The sequence below is a fragment of the Syngnathus floridae genome, chromosome 21 (genome assembly GCF_059516105.1).
Source record: "Syngnathus floridae isolate MCC-2025c chromosome 21, RoL_Sflo_1.0, whole genome shotgun sequence".
Lineage (NCBI taxonomy): Eukaryota > Metazoa > Chordata > Actinopteri > Syngnathiformes > Syngnathidae > Syngnathus > Syngnathus floridae.
Genome location: NC_142433.1, coordinates 558,502 through 585,272, shown reverse-complemented (window position 1 = coordinate 585,272; position 26,771 = coordinate 558,502). Strand labels below are relative to the sequence as shown.

The following is a 26,771-nucleotide window of genomic DNA, read 5'->3' as shown; positions in this document are numbered from 1 at the left end:
CACACATAACATCGGCCACAATTTCTGTCTTTTGTCTAAATTGTACTTTATTTTCTTTTAAAGACATATTTTAAAACAGCGACTGTAGAGAATAAATAAGGAAACATTATGCTTTTTTTTAACTTCCTTACATTTATGTAATTAAAAACTCTATAATAAGGATATTCATTGTCTTGAAAGAATGAGTCCTCTTAATTCTTCAAATAAATAAAAACAAATCACATCCCTCCCATCAAATGTATTACCAAATAAATTAAACGTTAAAAAAAAAAAACAAGATAGAAAAAATCCCAACCCTTTTTTTTCCACTTTGTAAAGTTGAAAAGTAGTGGCAGCAGAAGAAGATTTTGATTTTTACACATCCCTCTCGCCCCGCCCTCTCCCAACCAAGGTATTTACAGTGTGAGGAAACCCATTCAATTCTCTTCCATCGTCTTAATTTAAGTATAAATAATCAAACTACTTCTACATAACAAAATTACCAGTGGTAATGATACAGAATATATTTTCTTTTCCCTCCCGACTGTGTAGAGCCGACCTTCTAGATCACAAATCACACTATACAGCAGGACCCTGTTCAGTAGAATCACATAAGTGATATGCTCTTCTTTTTTTTTTTTTAAACATGTAGATTAGAGCTTGTTGCTGACAGAATATGTACATCATATAAATGAATCCAGCTATGGAATGATAGGAACTCTTGGAGCGCTTCTGATATTGTAGTATTTGTGGCTGGATGATATTACTGCAGTTACTCGTGTTTTGGTATTTTTGGTGTATTTTTAAATCATGTCATACTGTCTTTTTTGTCTGTGTGTGTGTGTGTGTGTGCGTGTGTGTGTGTGTGTGTGTCTGTGTGTGTGTGTGTAAAGTGTTACTCCTATGTGCTATTCTGGTTGGTCAAACAACCAAACAAGGCTGGGACATCCCGAGGTGGTTTTTCTTGATTGAACTCCTAAATTGTCCTAGAGGCAAAACGAGAGAGAAAAGACAAAGTCTTTAAAGCAACATGAGATACGTACAAATTCACATTTTCTTGTTTTGTTTGTTTGTTTGTTTAACTGCAATCAATAAGCACTGCTTGTAATGACACTGCAGGGGAGGAGTGTCACACTATTCAATTGGAGTGTCCATGCAAGTCAAACAGCGGCAGTCAGTCATAGTGCTGCAAGTGAATGCACATTTGGACAAAAGTCGCTTTTCATCTCTTTAGGCAGGCAAATTAATTGAGAACATGCACAGTAGGAATTCTGGTGGGCACTCACCCCAATGTTTGCCCAAATCTTATGGATGAAAAAGGTTGCCTATTTGCGTGGTCCTATAATCATCATCATCATCATCATCTCCTACTTTTACAACAACTTGCCGGTGGTGATTTGCAGATACACTGTGAGCATGATGTAGATTATAAATTTCAGAGGAACACATTGATGGAAGATTGTCGATATGTTTTCGGTCCCCAGAATTCCTAAAGAGGAATACGTTTCCTCCGCCATCAGCACATGTCACAGGAACCAAACGGATTAACCCGAAACTTTTTAGACTAACGTCTCCAAAATAGATACCCAATTCATATGACATAGACGTTTACGCTCCAAATTTCACTTCGTCTCACACCCGCACAAACACACACACGTACGTACCTACCGTCATAAACAAACTTTGTCCTCTCCCCTATTTATGTATTTAAATATGCTCATTACATTTCCAGTGTCACAAACAACAACCAAAGTTCAGGCACAAAGTCACATGAAATTCAGTTACAACCAAACAAAAACCCCTTCACGGAAAACTACCACACCATCCAACTAAACAAAGGGAAAGTGTAAGAATGATAATCATGACAGATTACCAAATAAAAAATTCAAAAAAAGGTGAAGGATAGAACTCTATTAAGTTGATATTTATTTGACAATTTGGTTTGTTTAAAAAAACAAAAACAAAAAGCATGTCATGATTATCAGTTACTTACAAATGCTGAGGTCAAGTGACTTTTTATCGATCAGTGTTTGCAAGGATTGAAATCACGACAAAATAATAAGAGGAAACTCACAACGCACCAAACACAGTTGACGGTTGCCACAGTAACCCGCCATGCAGTTGAGCATGGTGAATCAAGGCAACGGCCCCAAAAGAAAAAATTGCTAATGGCAACCATCACAGGCAATATCGCCACAGCAACCAACACAGGCCAATTAACTTACGACGCAGTGAGAAGGAAGGGGGAGCTTTTAGCGCTCGCTAAGCAACCGTAGCCATAGCGACGCACGTCTCCACGATTTATGTATGTAGACGGCGGGCGGGCGGGCGGGCGGGACAGACGCTCTTGAGAGTGGTGTGATGATTTTGTTTCAGGAAAAATGGCATATGGCACAGCACAAAAACAATAAATGAAAGGTCAAAGAAAAATTCATGACTGACAGCAGTTGCATTGTGATCAACAGGAGATTTGATTATTCCAACACTAGAAAACATTCAAACCGATGCCTGCCTGCCTGCCTGCCTGCCTGCCTGCAATGCATCCATCCATAGACGTGCTGTGCCGCACTCAAGTTAATCTACTGTGGATGACTGACATGTTCCACATGGAGATTGGCCACCTTAGAAGAACTGAGCTCTCATTTACACTGGCTGAATGGCTGGCTGGCTCATCTTAGTAGCTGTCTGTCTGTCTGTCTGTCTGTCTGTCTGTGCCATATTCTACTTTGAAGCTCACCTCCTTCAGTAAGGTCTGTTAGCATCCTTGGGCCTTTTCAGTTGCACCTTCAGTCTCTTCATGCCTATCTGGAAGCCATTCATGGCTTGGATGGCAGTCTGAGCACTGGATGGGTTGTCAAAACTCACAAAGCCTGAGGAGAATAGAAACAATCAATCATTGATGAAGTACAAATTGAAATAGCGGCTTGCACAAGTATGGCAAATTAAAATGTTCATTTTGTCATTTTTTCAAAGTAGGTTGAAAGTTGTTGTTGTTTTTTTCCCAGATTAGAAAAATCGGACTTTGGGCTGTCACTTCAGCCTTCGTCAAAGCTGTCACCGCTTCCTAAAAACAGCAGCTCATCAGGTCGGGAAAGCTTCAAAATAACGTTCCCCAACAGCAGCGTGCACACCAAATTATTAGTAGTACATACTGTCTATGCTTTGTGACATTTCTTTTTTTTCATGTAAGATATGTGCCTTTGGCGTATGAAGCAACCCGCGTCCAGAATCATCTTTTTGTCTTTCTTTCTAAATACCACACGGCTGACAATTATCATCATCATCATAATAATAATAGTTATCAGCAAACGCTCCAGCTCACCGAAGCATTTGCTTTGGTTGGTGGCACGGTCGACAAAGACCTTGGCTGAGATGACATTTCCAAAGGGCAGGAACATTTGCAAGATCTCAGAGTCGGTGAACTCCTGAGGCAGGTGGTAGATGAAGATGTTGCAACCTTCGGGACCTTTGCACAAAGAGAGGAAAGAGATGGTTCTCACTCCATATAGCCTAATGCTACCATTGTATCGTTGTAATCATGAGCTACCAAAGCAAGGTGTACATACTGAAAGCTGATAAAGTCAAGAAGCGATAAAGCGGCCGCACTGCATGGCTGTTTGCACGCTGATAATCTCTAATCTAAATTCTGCCAAATGACGTGTTGGACAACACGTCTGAGGTGATTTCACATTCAAAGAGCTTTCCCCCCCCCCCCCTACCTTCACGTTGTTGTAGCTGCTGCGGCTGCTGTGGCTGCTGAGCTACCAGGGTGGGCTGGTGGGGGAACGGCTGCCCCACCAGGCTGTAGGCAGCAGGATAGGTGGCTGCGGGAAATTGGCAAAAGAAAAAACAAAAACAAAACATCTCACTGACATGTTATTAAGGGACATGGCAATTTATTTACATTCAGAATTTGATATATATTTGATTTAGATGACTCAATTCATCTGGCAGTAAAGCAACAAAGTTGTGAATGCTATCTGAAGAAATTCAGTAAGATGTCGATAAGAATACAAGTAGTGCCCAAAGAATACTAAATACGTTCAAGCAATCGGGCTGCTTAATCATGCAGATGAGAAAAAAAATCTTTGCATTTTAAATCATGCGTCGTGATGAGAAATTCCATCTTTTCTTGATATGATTACAACACAGTGGATACGATTTTTTACAGAGGATTGAGTTTGAACACTTGCTTGAATATGATTCCTTGTGCACAAATAGCAATTATAAGAGAATGACAATTTGGATGTCGACTTTAAACGGTTGCTGGAAATGGGGCGCAGGTCTTTTATGACGTTACATAAGAGCTTTTTGTATTCAGGTCACGTATCCTGTGTAAAATGGAACGGAGAGTCAGAATGTTGATTTTTAATATTTGGCTATGAAGGAATAGTGTCGTACATTTGAAATACATAAAAGACTTTTTGTTTTTTTTAAACGAGTCATGTATTCCTTTAATAATGAAGGAAACGCTGCACCATCCACTGTTAATGATGATGCTTTGTGCTGCTGCCTCATTCTAAAAACTTCCCATCATTTTGAGTTCCACATTACGACGGAGTGAGTGCGCCTCACCTGTATAGTGCTGCATGCCTGTGTAAGCTTGCTGCAGGGGGTCCAGCACAGGACTCTGAGCTGTGACACAAAAAACATCATCAGCACGCTCCAAATAATGTCGCTTCACTTCATTTGCTCTTAATTGCACTCTGGCTGGAAAGACTGGAACACCAGGGTCATGCCGATGGATGGATGGATGGATGGATGGATGGATGGATGGATGGATGGATGGATGGATGGATGGATGGATGGATGGATGGATGGATGGATGACAGATGGATGGATGGATGGATGGATGGATGGATGACAGATGGATGGATGGATGGATGACAGATGGATGGATGGATGACAGATGGATGGATGGATGGATGGATGACAGATGGATGGATACCTTGATAGGCGTGGACCCCGTTGGTGTACAGGGCCTCGGTTGCTGATTGGCCGTTGGGTGGCGCTGCCACGGAGGGGTAGCTGCTCACTGCGATGGGGGGAGGCAGAGCGGGAACAGGTGTGGCCGCAATGGAGGGTGGAGTGCTGGTACCTGCGCATAAGGAGAAGGAAAGAAATCATATCGAATTGAAACACAAGTCTTACTCCCTGCAGCGATTACTGAGCTCAATCATGAAATCGCCCATTGAGCCTTTTTGAAGTCGTCTTAATCTGATAAGACAACAAAATGGCCTGGTCAAATCTGAATCGATATCAGCTCAGCGCAACTTGGGTGTCATTTCACATCTCATCAAATAGTTGACATGGTCAACGAGACGAGCCCTCCTCCCTATCGTCACGATAGAGCCGACTCTCGCTTTCGAGCAGAAATGGCGTCTCTTGTTACGTTACCTGAGGAGGGAGTGATGGAAGCGATGGGTGTGGCGATGATGCTGCTGGGGTTGAGGGCAGCCAGCTGTTGCATCTGAACGGCCGCCACCGTGGCGACGGGAGAAAGGTAGGCCGACTGGGCAACCAGTGCCTGCTGCTGCATCAACTGGGGGTTCCAAAAAAAAAAGGCATGAAGCCAAAGCTTCTCTCTTTCTTTTCTAATTCCAAACCGAGCATTACTGACGGCTCTCGCGTCGGCTCCGGTTAGCTCACGAGCTGTCGCTCGCAAACGTGGATTCTTTGTAAAGTGCGAAAAGAAACGGTTTCTCACAGCTTGCGTGTAGGCGTTGTAGGCGCCGAGGTGCAGGGTCATGGGACTGATGACTCCCAACTGAGAGGCCACCTGCTGCATTCGCCGAAGTCCCCGCTCCTTCTCCGAGTCGGCAAACTTCACGACCAGACTGGAAGAAGCTCCCTGAAAGGAAAGAAAGACAAATCGAAACGGGCTGCCAGGCAAAATGTCCAATGTGCCAGCGTGTACAAGGCTCACCGGTAGAGTACGACTCCCGTGCAGAGCGTTGATAGCAGCCTGGGCCTCCACGTTGTTCTGGAACTTTACAAATGCGCACCCTAGACCAGAGGACAGGCCGCATCATAGCGGGGCCTCGCGCACGCTGGACGCGTCCGTTTAAAAATACATTTGGCGCCACCTTTAATTCGGTAACCTTGGTGTCATTAAACATGGTCCGGGAAGCATTCGTTGCTTCATCAATCACAAGCCGTAAAGCGCCGCTCGCGTCATTAGCAATGAGCCATAAAACCTATTGCGCCATTAGTCATGCCTCAGGCAACAGGCAGGCAGGCAGGCAGGCAGGCAGGCAGGCAGGCAGGCAGGCAGGCAGGCAGGCAGGCAGGCAGGCAGGCAGGCAGGCAGGCAGGCAGGCAGGCAGGCAGGCAGGCAGGCAGCCAGGCAGGCAGGCAGGCAGGCAGCCAGGCAGCCAGGCAGGCAGGCAGGCAGGCAGGCAGGCAGGCAGGCAGGCAGGCAGGCAGGCAGGCAGGCAGGAAAACCCGGCGTCGACGTTTGAACGGTCGTCACACTTTGATTTACGTCATTGGCATTGTTACCCGCGATAGTCATGCGAGGGCAAAGTGCCGGAGGCTTCATAGATGCCATCAATTGATTTCAAGCGATTGAGCATTTCCGCCTTTTGAAAGAGCTCGACTTTCTTATTTGCTCTGCAATTCGGGAGAGGTTACCTTTGCTGGTACCGTCGGGCCCGCGGAGCACCGTGCACTCCTCGATGCTGCCAAAGGGTTCAAACATCTTTCTGACATCGGGGTCCGTCTGCTGCTTTCCCAGCATGCCCACAAACAGCTTCCTGTCTTCTAAGGAGGAAGGAGCGTATCGACAGCAGGCAGATAGAACACGGTCATATGATTAGGTCATAACAGTTGGAGCTGGGGATGGCCAATGAGAAAAGATGCAAACGATTGGATTTAGAAATCAAAGGAATTTCTTTCGTTGTATTGTGTGCGGTTGTAAGTCACTTGTTGGGCGTGATGAGATCGGATGACATCATTATCCTCATTACCGTATGACGATCAATTCCAAAATGAACATTTGAATAAAAGCCGACAAGCGTACGTCCAATTGAGGCCGTCTGCTGCTACACTTCAATTCACCAGCAGAGTGCAGTAACGCAAAAGCACATCAAAACACACTAACAGCAGCAGCTGGCGGTGGCTCTTGACGGAAAATATTCTTCCACTTATGGCCCAGTCTGTGACGTCATCTTCTCATTTCCCACAAGGCTTGTACTCCTCAGCTGCTATTGTTTACGTACAGTACGTGAAATTGGATTTCATACTGTGACAACGCTTACGAGAGAGCTAACAAAATGCACCGCCAGCCAGCCAGCCACAGTATTTTCAGCTGTGGCCGTAACGTGACAGTGAGTCAGCACGAGGACGAGCTGAAAGTGAAGCGAATGAATGAAATGTAGCTGTTGCTCGCAACATGTTTGCTTTTTTTCAAAAGGCCAAAAATAGCGACCTGACTGTGTGCGCGTGTGTGTGCGTGTGTGTTGTGGGTGGACTCAGGTGTCGCTTACCCCCTCTACTCTCACTGTCTGCTGGCTTCACCTGGATGGGACGGTTCATCTGTAAACCAACACATGGATGCACATGATGCAGTCAATTGTTTCATGACCAATTCTTTTGTATTGCTCAAAATAGGAATATGTTCTAATATTGTAATCATTGATCATTATGGCTGTAGAACAAAAGGGTGAAAAACCTCAACGTGTACCTCCGTCATGGTTTCAATCCCATTTGACATATTGGACGTTATTAGGTGTACCTAATGAAGTGTTCCCTCCCATGTGTGCAGTAGCACGATGGAAGGATCTTCCGCTTTACCTTCCCTCTAGTGACTCTCTCTCAGAATCCACTCTAATCCCAAATCTATGGCTCCTTCCGTCCCTATCGCGTCAAAACCAGGAAAAGCACACCCGCCCACACAGGGATCGGGCAAGTGATGAGATTAAGAACACTCGCCGGCTAATCTGGATTACAGGAGCATGCGGCATCACACCATAGCCAAGATATTCTCAGCCTGACAGAGAGGCAAAGATGAAGCGTGCCGGCCGGCCGGCCGGGTGATAGGGCAGGGCGGGGCGGAGGACGTGGAAATGAAAGATTGAGGCAAAAGGGGGTTAGCACAACAACACGGGATTAAACTTCCTTTTCATCAACTGACAAGCTGCTGAAATGATTCCCCCCCCCCCCCCCCCCCACAATTGCCTTCTATTTTATTTAGCCTAGCACTATATGAAATTGCACACATGAGTGTCTTTCAAATATGAAGAGCGCACAAAGGGGGACGTTGCGCAAAAAAGGAAAAGAGGAAAAACAGTTCAATGCAGATTGAGGGATAGAATGGAACATATGGAGAGAGACAAGACAAGCAGGAGGATGGGGTGCATGCATGTAGTAACAGGGTGCCACTCTGTTAACTGTGGCTTAATGAAGGTCTTAATTATGGAGCTGGTGACATTTCAACCACTCACTGATCTTGTGTCACTGATTAATCGGCTGTGATCGGTCACCGGGAGACACTATTGATCGCTCTGGGCCTCCAGTTCCTGCATGCATAACTGCTCTTGATGCCACGTTGAAATAACACAAACACCTGCTGCAAAGGGGGCTCCTCGCTGAGGGGGGTCCCATTGATTGCACCAATTAGTGGGGACGGGGAAAGTTGCTGTAGTGTAGGGCTGGGGGGGGGGGACGCTCTTAAAATCATACAGCAATTACTCAATCAAACGTTGTTATTGTTCAGCTTTGCTAAACTGGACACTTTCTTAGACCTTTTGGATTGACCTCTGCAGGGCTATTGGTATTTTTATAGTAAATAAATCTATGTAATGAAATGATTGTTTGTGAGTACACCTGCCATTGTGGCCTGCGTGTTTATCCCAGGCCCATCGGAATAGTCACAGACGGACGGACGGATGTGGTGAATTTCAATCAAGCTACATGCAGCAATGTCGTTGTTGTGGTTGTTGTTGTTGTTGTTGTTGTTGTTGTTGGGATCTTAAAAGCCTGGACCAATTGTCTCCTTGCCCGCTGTTTGCTTGACATCAATTACGGCCCAATCCGTTTGCGCTGCACCACTTAAAGCCGTGTCACAGGACATTAGAGTCATATGTGGAAATACTGGTGGCTGCCATCGTTACCGCGTCGGCGACTTGTCAATTCCACGCAGTCCGTACAGAGAAAACATTTCCACTGTCTATATGCTGATGAAGAGAAGATCAGACTAGTTTTCTTCACAAACATTCATCATCTTCTATAAGAGCATAAAAGTCATCAAACTGGTACTGGACCTTGTTTGTATCATTACCATTGCTAATATGAAAAGGATTCTACCAACAAACCAAAAAAAGCATGGTGAAATGGATCAGATTTGTGCAACGTCATCATCATCATCATCATCATCTCCAGTGTCATGTTTGAACGACGGCGCTGGCCAACAAAGACAAACAGCCAAAGATAAGGGGCGGCGCAGCAGATGGCCCCGCTAGATAGAAATCCAAATACACCAGAAGAACAACAGCGAGAAGTAGAGGCCATTGAGGCCGAGCCACTCCAGATCGGCACGGCAACCGGCCCCCGGGCTCCGATGACTACCTCTCGCGTATTGGCCATCGCCATGACAACACCTGCCGTGAGGACCACCGGCCGAGCAGGTAAACAGCACGCGTAGGAGATGAGAGACAAACAAATGAAAGAGGACAAAGGGTGTTTATGGGTCGGGAGTCAGGAGATGCGATGGGGGGAATTAGATTGGAAGGAAAAAAAGAACGGCATGAGAGGGAGGGAGGGAGGGAGGGAGGGAGGGAGGGAGGGAGGGAGGGAGGGAGGGAGGGAGGGAGGGAGGGAGGGAGGGAGGGAGGGAGGGAGGGAGGGAGAAGCGTACACATTTGCGCCTGTTGAATGTTAGCCTTGAGAGCAGAGCTCCCTCGGAGCCTTCATCACTGACACATTTTACAAGCTTTTCCCTCCTCCTCCTCCTCCTCCTCCTGTTGCTAGCTCACCCCCTGCGCCCGCCCCCCCACCCCCTTCCGTCCGCTGCACGGCTTGTTTACAAAAATCTTGTGCAGAGACCTCATCAATATCACGCGGTGCGCGACACACACAATGATGTTCTATATTCATCAATTGCAGGGATAAACAAACATCTTCTCTTGGCATAAGTGCACACATGTGACACAAGCGACATCATCTTTGTGCCCTGCGCACGACTATTCAATTAGCGGCCCAGAAGCAAGCGCCGAATGGCTGAATTGAATTGCATTCAAGACATGCAGAGGGTATCTTTGCTTGCAAGATTTCAAAAATTCCTACACCGTGTCGTTTTGAAGCGTGGCTGGCTAGTGGTGTTATAAAAAAAAAAAAAGTAGTGGCAAAATACTGGGGGGGGGGGGGGGGGGGGGGGGGGAGCGTAAAATTGACGATTCTCAAATGTATATCATAGTTTCTGATTAGCAAATCTTGTAATAATAATAATAAAATACACTATCATCTCCTGGGGTGATTTTATGAATAGTGCCATTTTTCTTCCCTTTCTATGACAAGGAGAGCGATGAAAATCTCACTTCTTTCCACCCGGGTTGCATCTTTCTCGCCTTCAATTTGGCTTCTGAATGACTAATATATCCGTGGATCTCCTTCAAGAACATTTACAGCGCGGAGGCAGACTGGGGGGGGGGAGTATTTAGAGGGGTGGGGCCGTGGGGCACAAAGACAATTTCCCTTCTTCTTTCCGCCCTCCCTCCCTCCCTCCACTCGGCTCCATCACATAGCAGCGCTGGCCATTGCATCGTGCGGGGTCGCTTAGCAACCTGGCATCCCTTGTCCCAGCTGTCTCCAGGCAACGAGACCTGCGACCATAATCAACCTGCCACCTCCCCCTTCCTCCCTGCTCGCTTCCTCTCCTGTCTCTGCTGCTTTTGCGTCTCCATCAACACACTCCAGGGAGAAAGAAAGAAAGAAAGAAAGAAAGAAAGAAAGAAAGAAAGAAAGAAAGAAAGAAAGAAAGAAAGAAAGAAAGAAAGAAAGAAAGAAAGAAAGAAAGAAAGAAAGAAAGAAAGAAAGACAAGGCACAGGTGGAAATCGATAGATTCACATGTGAAAATACAGATATAAAGGTGATAAACAAAGAGTGGGACAGTGGAAGGTCGGACAAAAGCTTGGAATAAAGCATGGAAGAAGGGAAAGTGCTCAGTTATTGTTCTGCACACACACGCACACACACACACACACACACACACACACACACACACACACACACGCGCACAAAGTGGTACCATAAATCGGATTCTGTGACAAACTCCAGACATCAGCCACACTGACAGCTCGTCAGTGCACAGCTCGATAATATTCAATCACTCGATTGAGTCTGGAGCGACAGAGCTGCTGCTGCTGCAGCAGCACCAGCACCAGCGTGGCGAATGCACATCAACATTCAAAATCACATCCCAATCAAAGACCAGTGCTTTTTAAAGTCGTACAGCAAAGGGCAAAGATCCACTTTCATGTCATACGTATGTATCTATAATACAGCCAATACGGGTAGCGATGCCATGTCTACATTTCTATTCAAATGACATCCCGCGGCACAAGTTCTTCCCCTGTTTATGTTTTCACAGGTGGAATATGCTCCAAGCGGGCGGGGCCCTGCACAGATACGGTCTTCGGATGTTTGCCGATTGGCAATCAACGTTTGATGAGGTGTGTTTGTAATGTTTTGGACTTGAAGCACTACTCATACGCATGCATTGTGGCAAAGTGGGACAGCCATCAAAGCCATCTAGCAGATGGCGCTGCACCTAAATGCTTGAATATGCTCTTAAAATGGCATTTGGAAATCAAACAATTCCGACAGATGGATTGTTTGCCCTTGGCGGAGGTCTGTGCGCTACTTCTTCGAGTTGTGTCTTGTTCTCCGTTGGATTTTTTGAGGACATTTTACACCCGTGCGTCCTTACTGCACGTTATTCGTACGAACGGTGCCGTACGAATCAAACGGTCGGCCGTGACCGCGCCCACGACGGCATAGCCCCTCCCTCTTTCAGATCTGCCAGCCTCCGTGAAATGACCGATAGCGGATCCAAGCCACCTCTGCAGAGAGTTCCGCCGTGGGCTCTTCACGATTTATGCTGTTGATGAAAACAGAGACCTTCACTGTATGTCGGCAAAATATTGACCCTTTATGTCAATTTCCATTATTTCCTACAAGGAAAAAGAAATCTTTTTGACATCCAAACAGATTGCGCTCCACCTTTCATTTTGAGTTTACCGCTGGAAAATAATTTCCTTCATAAAAGAAAACGATGGTCCCTTCAGACTGTTAAATATTCATGTCAGCTGCTGTTTGACACGACTCAGCGGAGCAGAGAGGGAACACAAGCGAGCGTTGGACACATTTCCCTCCCTCGTACGAACGAGTACAGTATGCGAGTACAGATAAGTCTGCTCGTTTTCAAATTGGACCTTGTTTATGCCACCGCAACTCTGTCGTCGTGCAATGCGCGCACACTTTAGATTAGCAGCCTGATGCCAAAGTTCCAAGAGCCCAACACATCCATCCCCCTTCCACTTTTGTGCATGTGCACACAATCAAACACCCCCCCCCCCCCCCCCCCACTAAACACACTATTTCCCAGTAACAGATGTCTGTATTTAAGCTGATAAACACACTCCCCCCCGGCCAGCCAGCCAGCCAGCCAGCCAGCCAGCCAGCCAGCCAGTCAGCCGGCCGGCCGGCCGTCACCCATCCTGCAAGCCGCTGTTCATTTGGTGAAATCTTTCTTCATTTCTAGCATGTAGCCCACCTAAAGCCCCATTGTGCGCCCGCCCAACTTCACTTGAATTCATCAATCTACTCAGCATTCAGCTTTATAGTCACTGCAGAGTGACAAGTGACCTTTTTCCCTGCCTTGTCTTTCAATCACGGACGAACTAAGGAGCTCATGAGTGAGCAAAGGAAGATCAGCACAAAACCTTTCTGTCTTTCAAATGAAAAATTGTATATAAAGAAACGTTTTGTTAAAATGCATACTATGGATTTTGGACAACCCCCCAACCGCTTCCTTTGTCATCATAACCCCCAAATCCTCATGGCATCAAAAGAGTGTGCTATAATTAGCCATTTCTTTTAGACGATTGATAAAGCCCCCCCCCCCCCACCTCTCCTCGTCTGGATGCTTACGGGTGACTACGTGTCACAATTAGTCACACGTTCCACTCGGATGGACGGCACAAACACACTCACACAAGACATCCCATAATGCAAGCTCCATGTATGAATGAGCGAAGAGACGCAGACACAAAAGCAATACATCCCTCATTAAAGTGTGTTAGTGTGAACACCTGCCCACCTTCCTTCCCTTCCTTCCCTTCCCCCACGGCACATACAAACACACACACGTTCTCGGGCTTTTTCACGTGATTAAATAGTGATTGCATTTCAAATGAAGAGCGGGGCATTGTAGCAAATATTAATTCAGCTAAGTGACTTTTGATGAAGGGCAATACACGGCCGTTTCTAATGGAGCAAAGATGAGACCACGCGCGTCGCCGAGCGAGCGAGCGAGCGAGCGGCTCGCTCAACGGTGACATATGGCATCACTGTTCCATAATGGCTTCTCTTAACGTACGATCAACGTATGTTTGCGCGCTGACAAGCCACATAATGAGTGGGTCTGGAAAGGGGCGGGGCCTGCTCACTCTCGGGCCTCTCACCTGAAATTGAACACAAAGCCAGGTGCTGTTGTTTGCCATCTGTCAACTTTTTTCCTGCTCATGTAGGCCTTTGTTGGGTCTCTAATGATACTTAGACACCACGGTATTAAAAAACACCAAAAAAGAAGAAGAACAGCTTGGAAACATAGCTCACAGTGCTCGGTCAATATTCTTTTTCTGCTTCTCCTCATTCGTGTAATTGCATTCATGTTTTGTTTTTTTTTGTCCATGGGATGCCGGAGTCCATTATTCTTCGGCGGTGTAGGTGCTATTATATGACAATTACGCCACAGCTGGGAGCAAGCGCAGGGAGGCCTGGCCTACGTGGAGCTAATAAGATGCTTTTGTGTCTATTTAAGCACATACAAAAGGGGGGAGTGAACACAGAAGCATGAGAAGCACGTTCCCCACAGTTTAGAGGTAAGAGATTTTGGGCTGGCTGCTAGAGTAGAAAGATAGACGAGTGGGGCAGGGGGATTTTAGCCATGGGACCTGCTGATCCCTTCAAGAGGTCAGGAAGGGTCACACTACTGTCACGCTAACAATGGGATTAGTTTTGTCACAACCAGCTCTGTCCAAATGTCCCCAAAATAGGCAATGGCATGCCTTTACAATAACATGATGACATTTGAGCCCGTTTGCCATCGAAAACATTCGTCAAATGGAAAAGAAACTCTTTTTCATTTGACGAATGTTTTTCTCCCAATGCATTGTAACAATTGGCAACAACAATATGCATATTTTTGCTTCGTAGACGATAAAGACTATATGACCGTGTTTATCTGTCTACGTGTGTTGCGCCACCATTTCTGTTCAAATAGCTTCTTTATTCTGAACTGAAATGAAGTGATGCTAACTTATAGCGTGTCAATGGCATTCTGCATGGTTTGTTGGCATGAAGCTACGGCAAACCTTGAGTTTGGTTTGACAGTCTATTTCCCAAGGCATCAGTGTATCCAGCATGACTGAAGCAGAAAATGATCATGCTATTTGAATGGAGTCATCAGCTTTTGGCTTAAGAGGAGGAAATGTTGAAAAAAGAAGTGAGGGATGTCAATTCCTACCAAAATAACAAAAAAGGAAACGGTTGGGGGGGGGGGGGGGGGGGAGTTACAAAGTCTTGTTAGTAAAAGAGGAAACGATGGCAAGTTGGGTGCGCACTCAGTGGCAGTCATCCCTCGCCTTGTCGCCTCATCTCTCATATAGGGGCTTATTATAGAGACGTGGCTGTCATGTCATATTTGGCTCTGGAGATGTTGGCACACCTGCTGCCTGGCTGGCTATGCTACTTTGATTCCAATTGGGAAGGAGGTGCCACGGTGAAAGACACAAGCGGCTGAATGAGACAAACATAAGCCTCGTGGTGCCGACGTGTGGCAAATTGAAACATGAGGGAGAGCAGTTTCCTTTGACCTTTGATTGGAGCGTATCTGCTAAAGGGGAAGTTGGGGCGTGCGAGTCGAACTTGGTTTTCCCCGTTGCGTCACTCGGAGACTGTCTGAGCCTTTTTTGGCTTTGGTTTACGTGTATCTGAATAAAAAGACAAAGGCGGCGGCGGCGGCGGCGGCAGCGGCGGCGGCAGCGGCAGCGGCAGCAGCAGCAGCACTCACCCCTGGCAGCGTCTTCTGCTCGTGCAGTGCATTCTGGGCTTTTAGAGCCGACTCACGTGCGCAGTACGTCAGGAAGGCGCATCCTGGAAACCAGCACAAGTAGATCAGCAAATGTTAAACTCGTGTCATTTGAATGTCAAATTTGCGCGCTATTCAATGTGTAATGTCAGTAGCGCACGTGTCACGTTATATGGATTGGATGGGCTTACTGTAGCTTAGGTCGTCATCATCGGATGACTTTTTGCTTTAGCAATTCCATTATGATCAGTACAATACAATCGGGAAATGATATTGGAAAAAGCTTCTTCCTGGCATTTTCCACATACGCTACATAAAATGGACGATAATAATAAAAATAAACACACAGAAAAAATAAAATAGAGGTGTGTGTTTTTCCCTGAAAAAAAATCTATTGAAAAAAAAAAAGGTTGATTTTATTATTATTATTATTATTAGATCCAGAAGATTCTCCTGAAATGAGTCAAATGGTCCAGAGTATGTCTAGATAAGATGACAAATTAGAATTCAAGGCAGCTCAGGGCTCTTGTGCAAGCCCTGATTGATTGATTGGTTGGTTGAATGCCTATGTCCACATAAAATAAGGCGAGCGGCTCGAAGAAAGAGCAAAATAACAGCACAAGAACCACTGGTTAGATCACAAACAAATGCGTTTCTTTCTTTTTTTATATATATATATATATATATAAAGCCATTGGATGTGAATGTATGTGGTCCCTCATCATACAAAACGGCCTTCATTAACCTTTTAGGGCTCCCACCAATCATGAATATGTAAATATATGCAGAGGAGGTGTCATATGGTGTTGGGGGACCGATAGCACCTGGCCTGCGAGTCTCCCGAGTGACTGATGGTTTATATGAATTCATACTGAGATTTGCATTTGAAATGACAGCCAGGATAATCATTAACCTCACAGCTTTAGCCTGTCTTTCAGAACAGGTGGATAATATACTTAGCGGCGGCGGTGCTGTCTAGGTTGGATCGCACAAACCTGTTGATATTTCATAATACAATCCTGCTCACTTTTAAGAGACCTCGTAAAGGGCTCAGTAAACTGTGGCCGCATGTGACTCCTTCATCCTCCTGCTGTGACTTTTGTTAAAAAAAAAAAAAAAAAAAAAGAGTATTTTGTTTGCATTTAAATTTGTTGATATTCTACAATTGAAGATTACAGTGTAAAATAATGCTGATGAAGTTGTTGTCACTCGAAAAAAAGAGAGCTTACAATTGTGTCTGAAAGATTCTAAAGATTTTACACACAAAATATCTACAAATGCCTTGAAAAGTTATTCTAATTCAATTCTGCTTGTTGCATACAGTCATGCTAATCATTTCTAAATAAGTGGGGCAAAATCGTTTTGAGTAAACACCTGAGCATGATGTCTATAATACAATATGCGTTGAATGAATACATTTCTAACAATATTATCTGTGATTTTTTTTCTCAAATGGCATATTAGGTGTACCCAATGTTGTGCTCTGGTTAGTATCTCGTCCAAATAGAAAGTGACATGTCAGCTAAGTAACTCTATACACACACAAGTGGAATGGCTCCCTTACCTTTGTGCATCCCAGTGTATTTGTCCTTTATCACTGTCAGCTCATAAATCTTGCCAAATTGCTCAAAGATGGGCTTCAGGTCCTTCTCCTCCAGGTTTCGGGGTATTTGCCCAATGAAGAGCTTGATTGCGTCAGGCTCCTTCATTGAGAGTCTGTGGAAGAGCAAGAAAGACACAAAACACACTGAGCCCAGGCTGCCTGCCTGCCTGCCTGCCTGCCCGTGGGCTTCATTTCACACTGCACAGGAGGTGCAAACAGGAGGCTGGCTGGCTGGCTGGCTGGCTGGCTGGCTGGCTGGCTGGCCGGCCATGGAGGTGCAGATGGGAGAATTCACTCAAAAGCCCTTGTAAACCCGACTGCCATTCTGGGAGTCTCTGGAGAATGACTTCATACGCAATTTCATAAAAAATGGAACAATCAACACATCATGGACGGCGGGTAAACATAATAAATATATCTATGTAGCAGTGACAACCATTTTATGTTGGCTCCCTCCATTTCCAGGACCTCTTATTACTCACTGGACAAATATTGTATATCACGGAGTTCTAGTTATGATGTTGGATACTATCCCAATCTTTTGGAAGCATACATACACACACACATTTGATGATGCGTTATTGCCAAATGTATGGAAAGAGAATGCCAAATGATTGTAGAAAGGCTCATATCAACACATTTGCGTGTAAATATGACATTTAGACCTACAACAAGTGTTATTTGTGTTCTATTTGCATATAGCCATACAGAAGATGTCAGTTATGAACATTCGGAATCCATACTGGTAGTATACGACCGTTCATGTTCACAGATGGTGATGTCGATGTAATAATAATGACAACATTTAATCCCTTACTCAACATGACGGGGTGTGTGTGTGTGTGTGCGTGCGTGCGGGCGTGCGTGCGTGCGTGTGTGTCACCACAGCTGGAGAGTCTTTGTCAGGGGAAAACGATAAGAACAACGACTTCATTTGACACGTTTCCCACTCAATTGAGAGCTCTCTATCAATAACAAAGAGTTGCAAATCCTACCTGTGGTGCTGCTCTTGGCAAAGAATGGACGAAAACAGCGGACGCCTGGCTGCCTGCGTGCCTGCGTGCCTGCCTGCCTGCCTGCCTTCCTGTCTTCCGCCTCGGACTTGTTCAGTCTCAACGATTCAGTTCATTGGACTTGTGGTGGCTCTTGAAATCCTTTTTGAAAGCAAATTTAACAAGGCTTCATTCGGAAAGGGGCGAGCGAGCGAGCGAGCGAGCGAGTTTCGCCTCCTTTAACGTGACGCTCCCGAGATCTTTCTTTTCTTTCCTCAGACAAAAATCCCCCAAATGTCTCGCCGACCCGACCGACCGACGTGAATGTGTTGGATATTTCGGCTTCCTTGAGTGGAGCGCAGGGAATTGTCAGTGTGTTGGTTCTCCAGTCCTCTCTATCCTCTAAGCGTGTGTTTATGTGCGTGTATGTGAGCGTGTGTGTGTGTGTGTGTGTGTGTGTGTATATGTGTGTGTACTCCTTTGACGTCGTAAGCCGGTGTCTCCCTCCCTGTCCATCTCGCTCCATCCTTCCAGTGGGCGGGGCCAGTCAACCGTCAGGGACCGTCACGAAACTACTGGCAGCAATTATTATTATTATTATTATTATTATTATTATTATTATTATTATTATTATTATTATTATTATTATTATTATTATTATTATTATTTCGATGCTGCGCTTCAAACCTTCTTTCCGTCTGTCCTCTTTTCTTTATTGGAAGGAATGACATTTATTCTCGCCGACTTAGATTTGCACAGTATTGGTGACATCCAAAACTCGATGGGCAAATGAAATTACAGAGGCTTCACGTTGAAAAATAATATTTTTTTGGATCGATACTCCAAAGAGAGTCAGAACAAACAGATATGAATTCTGTAAATTATTCCAGAATGTTGAATATAGGTCCAACCAGCCATCCTGCGGCAATTCCAGAATTGGGGGTAAATAATCAGAGTTACTGAACGCATGGAGCCGTCCAAACTATGGAGAAAAAAAAGGGAGCTACATGACTCAGCTGAAATGACATCATCAAGCTCGTTGTTCAGACCATGAGGTGGCCCAAGGTAAGCACTTGTTTTTTATTGTGAATGCTTCGAGTCGTAATCACTGGCACAGCTAGAGGGGGTACTTTTCTTTTACAAGTCAATAACCTATATTGTCCTACAATTCTGGAATGGCCCATGTCTGAACAATCTGTGTCATACGAGCGTAAATTTGATGTGACCATTTGCTTCCATACACGCATGCAGCTCCAAATTGTGCATCTTCGTTTCACCTTTCACGGAGCATTTCAGGACGCTCCCTGACATCCAGCTACGCAAATCCGTCTTTTGTTTGGTCGTGGAACTGAACTGGCCGTGGTGCTGAAAGGCTCCAACAACTTCTCGCCCTCATCGTCCGTCCGTCCGTCCGTCCGTCCGTCCCCAATGCAGTGTGACAGCAAAGAACGCTTTGTATCCGTTCGTAGGATGATGAACACACAAAGTTGTGATTCGATATGTCTTTTCACGCACACAAGCCCTCAATGCAATGTGGCTCCATGTAAACAAAGAAGCCACATGACTGCAGGCTGCGCACGGCCGACATGCGCACAGCGACGCCTCACACTCGCACACAGTCACGATGTGAACCATCTCATGGATCCAAGGGCGATCCTGCATTTGCCACAAGGGAACACGTCGGCTGCTCTTTAGCGCTGAGACCGCCATCTGCCATTGCTCCCTAAATCCTCATGAGCCTGCACGGGGTAGAGGCGAGGCTAAAGCATTTGAATTTGAATCCACCCATCGGGACGTGATTGAGGAAGGAAACAAAGCACCGGATGTAGTTTGCGCCACTGAAACAATCGGTCCATTTTTTTTCCACAACCTGCAACGTCATCTGGTCACGAAAAGCTGCTTGTCACCTTGTGTATTATAACTGGGGGATATCAAAATGATAAAAAGTACAAATTGAATAGATTAAAATACACAATTCCATTCATTTTCTGACCACTTTTCCTCACGAGGGTCGGGGGAAATACTCATTTGCAATATATATATATATCATTTTAATTAACACCCACTCCTTGATTTCAGTACACGCAAAAAAAACAAAAATAAAATCACTTTGATTCAATTGCTGACAGGACAAGTGATGCAAGAAGATGGAAGCTTACAGGTTGCCGATTGAAAGAGGAAGCACTCCAGTGCCGCTGACACACACCTGCATCAGGGAAGATGTTCCAAAAAGGCTTCCCATCACATGTGACACTTCAAAGTGTGGCTGTGCTGTGGGGGCCCTGAGGATGAAAATAGGAGGGGAGGAAGGCTGATGAAACAGGAAATAGGTATTCAAGCAGGATCAAATGGAGTCATGCAACACAGAATCAGGCTTCTATTATTCCTCACACAGGATAGATGGGACACCGCTTGATCACATCATTGCACAAACAACAAAGGATGGAAATGATCACACTGTAAAAAAGCCTCCCTCTTTCCCTCCTTCACGCGCAACAGCCTCTACATTGTAGGCTGATCATTTCAAAGTCGTTGGAGAGTCTACAATGACTTTGAAATGATCAGTTCATCAATGAAAAACATTAATAACAGTACGATGGTGATGCTATTGGTAGGATGCTATTGGTTTGATGGAGTGCGTATAAGCTTATATTTATGCTTCGTACAAATGTCTCTTGGGCTTTGTAATGTGTATTCATTCCTTTTTGGGTGTTGTACAGTAGAATGAAGATGAAAATTAGACAAATGATCAGCTTTTATTGATATTAAATAGGAGGCCAACGTTGTTCTCTTGGTCATCAAAGACTGGCTGAAGGAAAATGTTTCGATAGTTTGATTTCAGTCTCAATGTTTTGTGCATTTTTTAAGCTAGTAGCTGAATTATTTCGTTTACATAACACTGAAACATCGTTTTAATTGCCATTCATTCTTTCAAGCTAAAAGGCATCTTGAATTTCTATTTTGTCCCGCTGTTTATTAGTAGCAGAAGCAGAATGCTCATGCTAACATTGATTGCAAGATACGCCAAATTGAAAAATGGCATGAGCCTATGTTTGGTTGGTTTTTTTTCTTTGAAAGTTGATGGTTTAAAACGTGACATGAGAACCAAGAATGGCGTTTAAGCAGAAACAACACCGTATTTCAAAATCAAATTTTTATTCAACCGTACAAATCAAGTGAAAGTGAAGCATCTTCCATCCCCTTCCGAAACGTCAGCGCTTCTGCGTAGGGTGGAAAAAAAATTCCCTCGCTCCTCGTCTCCTTTTAAGTAGAAAGGGGTCGCCTCTCAACGCAGCATAAGGATAACGGAGAGACCATCGCTTCACGACTATAAACGTTCCAACGGTGAAATAGCTAACGTGAATTGTAGGAGGAACAAAACCTGTAAAAAAATGTTCATTCCCAAAAGGGAACTCTCCAACGGGTGCTTTAAGATGGATGGTGTGAATAAACTCAACTTGAAAACAAATGGCAGATGCAAAGATGAAGCACTCAACACGTACTTTTGACACTCTCCTGGCTAAAGATACGTTCGGTGGCTACCAGCGCATGCACACACTGAACCGCCCCACCCAACCGCCCGCCCGCCCGCCCTATCAAACACTGATGAGTGAGTTATACATAATTACGGGAACAAAAAGTCCAAAAGTGTGAAAGGAAAAAGTATATATATCCACCTTTTATTTTCTGTAATCTTCTGTCTTCAGCACTCTTCTGGGAGCTTCTGCCTTTTGGAGTCTGTGGCTCTCATTCTTTCTCAGTCTTTGCCAGTTCAGATTTGGACAGCGTATTCGCTTCATCGGCACTAATTTAGCGTCTGAGTGATTTTGCCCTTCAGCCTTTTCACATTTGACCTCCCACCGCAGGTAAGGAACCTGAGTCCAGTCAGTAGCGTGGGGGTGGGAAGGGTCTTTTGGGAGCAAACATGGGACCGGGATATAGTCCTCCCCTGGGAACCGGTCGCTTGCCCCTTAGTCTCGGATCAGGCCCCAGAAAATTAGGAAACGGTGGACGTGGGGGACCCCTGGGAAACGGGGGTTGACCGGGCCGGGGAACCCGATGGGGAAGTCGCATGCCAGGGGGACGCATCTGGAAATGGGACGGTGGCGGCCGCCTGGGGGCAAAGTGAGGATGAGGGGGGCTCCGTCTCTGGTTGTTAAAAGAATCCAGTGAGGCAAAGCGCCCCCTGCCTCTGAGGAGGGCATGTTGAGGGCTGCCCCCCCGTGGGTAGAAAGGGGCCTCGGGGCGCTCGTAAGGGCTGTTCTGAAAGCCAGGGCCCCCTTGGGCTTGGATATCATCTTGGTAATCCTCGTGCTCTTGCGGGTAATGCACGTCGTCCGGAGTTGCGCCCTGCTCGTCGTACAATGATTCATCCGAACGAAAGACCGACTTGTGTCCGTGATCGTGGACCACCATCCCGGGGAAACCCCTACTCGGTTCCGCTTGGGTCATGTCCGCGTGGGGCGCCGCCTGCTGTTCGGCGGGAGTCGCCAACACTGCTTGGAGGGGGGGAGGGGGAGGTAACTTAGGGACAGGAGGAAGGAGGTTTTTGAAGAAGTCTGAGGGTTGTTGAAAGCCTTTCGATTCTGTCCTTGCTTGTGCTTGGTACTCAAAAGTTTGGTTACAAGCGGGCATGGAAACATTGTAGCCCGCGGGCTGCTGGAAGCCCCCCTCGTCGTACCAAGCCCTATCGGCCGTCCCCTGAAAGGCCTGTGCGCCGCCTGTGGCTCCGTCTCCTCCACCTTGAGTAGAACCTGGCCCATATCGTGCGACGGGATCTGACGTATTGTTCTCAGCGTACGGGTACGTTTGATACAGTTGCCCGTTCTCAGCCGCACCCGGCTGTAAGTGGCCTCGTAGGGTGGCGCTCTCTGGGTTCTGAGGAGCAGCGAACGGAGCCGGCATCCCGCTCTCTGGGTTTGCACCTAAAGACCTCGGGAGCCCCCTCGTCACGTCCATAACCTCATCTTGGGTGGGGGTGCCTCCGCCTTCGTCACGCACCGGTGTTCCGCCCTGCGCGTCGGTTCCTCTCGCCGGGCTCAAGTTATCCGCCCTATTGGGGAGGTGAAGGGCGAAACTAAGGTCAAAGTTGCTAAAGGCCGGATTGCCATGAAGGAAGTTGTGAATTTTGGATTCTAAACTGTCCGGTTTAGCAACGTCTGCCGTTCCTGCTGTGGGGGGCGTTTCTCCGGGTACTTCCAGCGTCGGGGCAGCGGTCGGCGTTTCGGGGACGTCTGACGGCGTGCCGGAGCGGAAGGGAGTGGAACTCTGATTGGGAGCTGCTGAAGCAGATGTGAATGAGGGTAAGGGAGAAGGCTTGCCTGTATGGAAGGATTCTTCTGGGTCATTTTCAGCGGGGCTGCTCAGAAGAGAAGTGATGCCTGATGACGGACGGCGCACAATCAGTGTCAAAATCCATCAAATGAGGCCATGGTTGTCAAAGTGAAAATAAGCTCACCGGCAAGGCCACCTTGGGCTTGGACTTTAGTCAGAGCGTTAAGGAGCTCGGCGGGACTCATGTCCACCTGTGCCAGTATGTCCACCAACGCGGTGGCATCGTCGGAGGAGGGAGCCAAGGTCTCAGCTGATGAGCAGTGACTCTCCCCAGGTGCTCCTGCATTACAACAAAGGGCAGACTTTTCCAAAAATTCCCATGTCATGAAATCTAACAATGAAGCGGATCGTTCAAAGGCAAAGCAAAGGTGCTGTAAATTGTGACCATCTCGATTCAGTCTCCTCACCTGTGTTTTTCATGGCTGCGTTAAAACTGTTGAGGATAGAGCCGATTTTGCCCAGGTCAATATTTTCCAGACTTCCAGATGCGGCGGCGGCGGCCGCGGCATCCGATGAGGCGTGCTGCTCTGTTGCTACTGATGGCTCTGTCTTTTTGCTAATGGGATTAGACACCTCCAATTTTGGCCCAGAGCTCTTCGCTTGCTCCTCAACTGTGGAAGGGAAGAAAAAAAAAATAAAACAAAAATGACCGAAACCAATATGCACACGGATCAGCTAAAGATGACAAAGCATTTTTAAAAGTGCTCACCTATGATGCTTCCGCTGACTATTTCATCATCAGACAGCTCCATGTCTTCCACTTCCCGGTTAACGTTATCGTCGCCGCCGCCGCCACTATTGGGCACTCGTTTTGGGGAATCCCCAATCGAAGACAGAGGACTTGGGGCCGGAGGTTCCGTTTCGTCATCCAAAGCGGAGGAGGTGTCCATATCTGGATGAGGCTTGGCCACTTCCAGGTCGTGGAAAGGAGATTCGGAGCCCGTTGGAGATGGCGCATCCGCAGAGGGTGAGGGAATAGGTGAATCGTCCAGGTCTGGTAAGGTCGCTTTAAGGTTGTCCAGCTTGCGTTTCAGGTTGTTCACTCGGTTAGCAAACGTCTGGTAGGCCTGGAAGGAAGGAAGGAAGGAAGGAAGGAAGGAAGGAAGGAAGGAAGGAAGGAAGGAAGGAAGGGAGGGAGGGAGGGAGGGAGGGAGGGAGGAAGGAAGGAAGGAAGGAAGGAAGGAAGGAAGGAAGGAAGGAAGGAAGGAAGGAAGGAAGGAAGGAAGGAAGGAAGGAAGGAAGGAAGGAAGGAAGGAAGGAAGGAAGGAAGGAAGGCAGGAAGGAAGGAAGGAAGGCAGGAAGGAAGGAAGGAAGGGACATTACCATGGATGGATCCATTAAGAAAATGGAAGAGCCAAACAGGAATGATATCAAGCATTCAACTTACATTGGCAACAATCTTGACCTCTTTGTACTGCATCTCATAGAAGATATCTGCATTGCTCAGGGCTTCCAGAAGAAGCGGTCCCGTTTTATTTTGTTTGTCAAAGAACTTGACAAACTCTTGGAGCTGTGTATTGCCTTCTTCAAAGTCCCGGGAGAACTTCTTTCCTCCTGCCTTATCTGAAAGGAAAGGATCAATGTAAAACCAAAGCGTTGTGGCTGGATGAAATGATCGCGGAATCATTTTGGGACCTTTCAGCTTCTTGAGGGTTTCAGAACTGCAGATGTCAACCCTCATGGCTGCCAATTGCTTTTCTCTAAGGTCCACATCCTCGAGAGACCTCTTGTATTTCGACAGTTGCTCGATGAAGGACTGGGGCTTGAAGAAACAGGACGTTTGAAACAAAAAAAAAATCAAATGACAAAGAGTTTTTTAAGTCATGCTTGTTTGCCTTCAAGATAAGTCATTTAGCTCCAGTCTGATTCCTCAAACTGTCTTACCACAAATTCTGCAACAATCTTGGACTGCATATCTGCCTTGGACTCAACTGGAGCTGTAATTGAATTCAAATAACCATTAGGAAGTCATGCAGCTACTAAAGTCAAGCAATCCCACTGGTGAGATCAGGCTTACTTTTTTGCTCCACGGGTGTCACAGGCGGGGTCTCCTCTTTGACTAAGATACCCTTGAGCTCAGCTATGGCGGCGTCTGTATAGACGCTTCTCTCCTGCCAGATGGTCAGAATCCTCTGCACCGATTTCACCACCTTTGCGTCACCTTCTTGTCTGCACGACCACAAAATTGTGTCAGGCCAGATTCTTATCCTGTTCACAAGACACTAAACCGGTTCGTTCAATCGGTCGAGAAATCACGATTGCTATCTTTCTTCCTTTATCTATGCCAACTGACATCAATAGTTTCAGGACGAACAAATAAATGCTCTTCAACTAGATGGCAGTAGATACAACGAATGAAACATCTCGAATGGCGTTGTGCTCAATTGATCAGGCCCGGCTTGACTTACTTTATCAGCACAAAAGCCTCAGGGAGCACATCGGCAAATGAAGTGCGGTAGACCAGAGCATTTTTCCTTTTGCAGTTCTGAATGACATCATTGGCGAGGTAAAACAGGTTGAGCTTGTGCGCTGTGTTAGCTGTTGGAGAAGAAATAACATGTTGAGAGAGAAAAAACAAATCAGAAGCGGAGGAAACTCCATGTGATGTTCATAACCATGCCTGTTCATAGGCATAACGAATGACTGAGAAAATAGTCCTTATTAATGCACGGAATAATAACAACAACATTCTATTTAGCTCGTTCGGTTTTCAAACATGGCCTCATTCATGCTTTGCTACATTTTAATACTGCTATTTCCGTGTAATACCAGCTAATATGGGACAACCATTTCACATCTTATCCGCTGATACAAAAGTGGCAAGCGAAGCAATAGTCAAGTGCAGAAGTCGGTGTGCTTCACGAGCAACTCAAGCGTTACTTTGGAAACGGCTAAGCTAATAGCAACGTAAATTCGTCGATAGAAATGAGTTAGCACAGTACTCCAAATACATTTTACGATTTAGACTGATAAACTCGAGTCAACCGATCATCAACGTCTTGAGGTACAAAGAAAACAACACTTACATTTCTTCAAACACTTGATCCACTGTCGCACTATCATGTTGTGGTGCTTCTTGTACTCGATACACCACGTTGACAGCCCTTGAATGGAATCCATTGTATTCGTCACATTTAGTAACTTTGTATCCAGCACAGCTTCAAATGAGGCACCAGAATTGCGCGCTCTTCCAGCTTCCATGTCGAGAGTTCCTCGTTTTAAGTTGTCCTCAGCAAAACGCACTCAACTTAGCTATGGCTAGCACTAGCTTCACCGGCTAGCTTACCGTTGCACAGACTCGCTCGCTGCGTGCGGCCATCGCCATGTTACGATCTCGTAAATATTTACTAATTCCCTTTCTGCGTCCAGTAATAACACGCTATTCACGCGCGAATGAAAGCAACGCGTGTAGACATGAGTATCAATTCGATTAAAAATGAAGGGCGATTTCGTGCGATGCAGAACTTCGTAGGACTGTGAAGTGACAAATTCCGCGTTTCTAGTCGGAAGAAGCAAATGAGACACCTCAGGCGGATATGCGTTTGTTTACAT

The 26,771-nt window shown here is 46.1% G+C and overlaps 2 protein-coding genes across 5 annotated transcripts; both read right to left on the bottom strand.

Annotated features, from left to right (window-relative positions):
• Positions 1-21: 21 nt before the first annotated feature.
• On the bottom strand, positions 22-21,590 carry celf3a (cugbp, Elav-like family member 3a). 3 transcript variants are annotated; one of them, XM_088365680.1, is made up of 15 exons: positions 21,563-21,590; positions 20,092-20,167; positions 16,855-17,006; positions 15,273-15,355; positions 7,467-7,515; positions 6,613-6,741; positions 5,906-5,985; positions 5,687-5,830; positions 5,377-5,521; positions 4,928-5,077; positions 4,555-4,614; positions 3,699-3,803; positions 3,302-3,445; positions 2,717-2,849; positions 22-965 (listed from the first exon to the last, which is right to left on the bottom strand). In XM_088365680.1, exons 3-14 carry the CDS (start codon positions 16,997-16,999, stop codon positions 2,722-2,724), a joined length of 1,362 nt encoding a protein of 453 aa, XP_088221806.1. In that variant the 5' UTR covers positions 17,000-17,006; positions 20,092-20,167; positions 21,563-21,590; the 3' UTR covers positions 22-965; positions 2,717-2,721. The 3 variants fall into 3 exon arrangements, with proteins under 3 accessions (XP_088221806.1, XP_088221807.1, XP_088221805.1); XM_088365681.1 differs by lacking the exons at positions 20,092-20,167; positions 21,563-21,590 and adding an exon at positions 17,889-18,387 and having other exon boundaries at positions 6,613-6,738; XM_088365679.1 differs by lacking the exons at positions 20,092-20,167; positions 21,563-21,590 and adding an exon at positions 17,889-18,385.
• On the bottom strand, positions 19,922-26,736 carry rprd2a (regulation of nuclear pre-mRNA domain containing 2a). 2 transcript variants are annotated; one of them, XR_015855104.1, is made up of 11 exons: positions 26,246-26,736; positions 25,628-25,757; positions 25,237-25,388; positions 25,104-25,156; positions 24,855-24,981; positions 24,607-24,782; positions 23,929-24,286; positions 23,627-23,830; positions 23,344-23,499; positions 21,563-23,266; positions 19,922-20,167 (listed from the first exon to the last, which is right to left on the bottom strand). XR_015855104.1 is itself a non-coding variant. In XM_088365671.1 (10 exons), the coding sequence occupies exons 1-10, from the start codon at positions 26,418-26,420 to the stop codon at positions 21,771-21,773; spliced, it is 3,027 nt and encodes a 1,008-aa protein (XP_088221797.1). In that variant the 5' UTR covers positions 26,421-26,736; the 3' UTR covers positions 21,025-21,770. The 2 variants fall into 2 exon arrangements, 1 of the variants encoding a protein (XP_088221797.1); XM_088365671.1 differs by lacking the exon at positions 19,922-20,167 and having other exon boundaries at positions 21,025-23,266.
• Positions 26,737-26,771: the final 35 nt, after the last annotated feature.

What these genes read in the sequence shown, in the direction of transcription:
- celf3a (XM_088365680.1), bottom strand. Translation starts at nt 16,999, where the DNA reads ATGAAGGAGCCTGACGCAATCAAGCTCTTCATTGGGCAAATACCCCGA. An exon ending in AGCAGAAGACGCTGCCAGGG is followed by an intron (nt 7,516 to 15,272) that starts GTGAGTGCTGCT and finishes GTTGGTTTACAG; the next exon opens with ATGAACCGTCCCATCCAGGT. An exon ending in CAACCAAAGCAAATGCTTCG is followed by an intron (nt 2,850 to 3,301) that starts GTGAGCTGGAGC and finishes TATTCTCCTCAG; the next exon opens with GCTTTGTGAGTTTTGACAAC.
- rprd2a (XM_088365671.1), bottom strand. Translation starts at nt 26,420, where the DNA reads ATGGAAGCTGGAAGAGCGCGCAATTCTGGTGCCTCATTTGAAGCTGTG. An exon ending in AGATTGTTGCAGAATTTGTG is followed by an intron (nt 24,982 to 25,103) that starts GTAAGACAGTTT and finishes TGTTTCTTCAAG; the next exon opens with CCCCAGTCCTTCATCGAGCA. An exon ending in AGTCAGCGGAAGCATCATAG is followed by an intron (nt 23,831 to 23,928) that starts GTGAGCACTTTT and finishes TCCCTTCCACAG; the next exon opens with TTGAGGAGCAAGCGAAGAGC.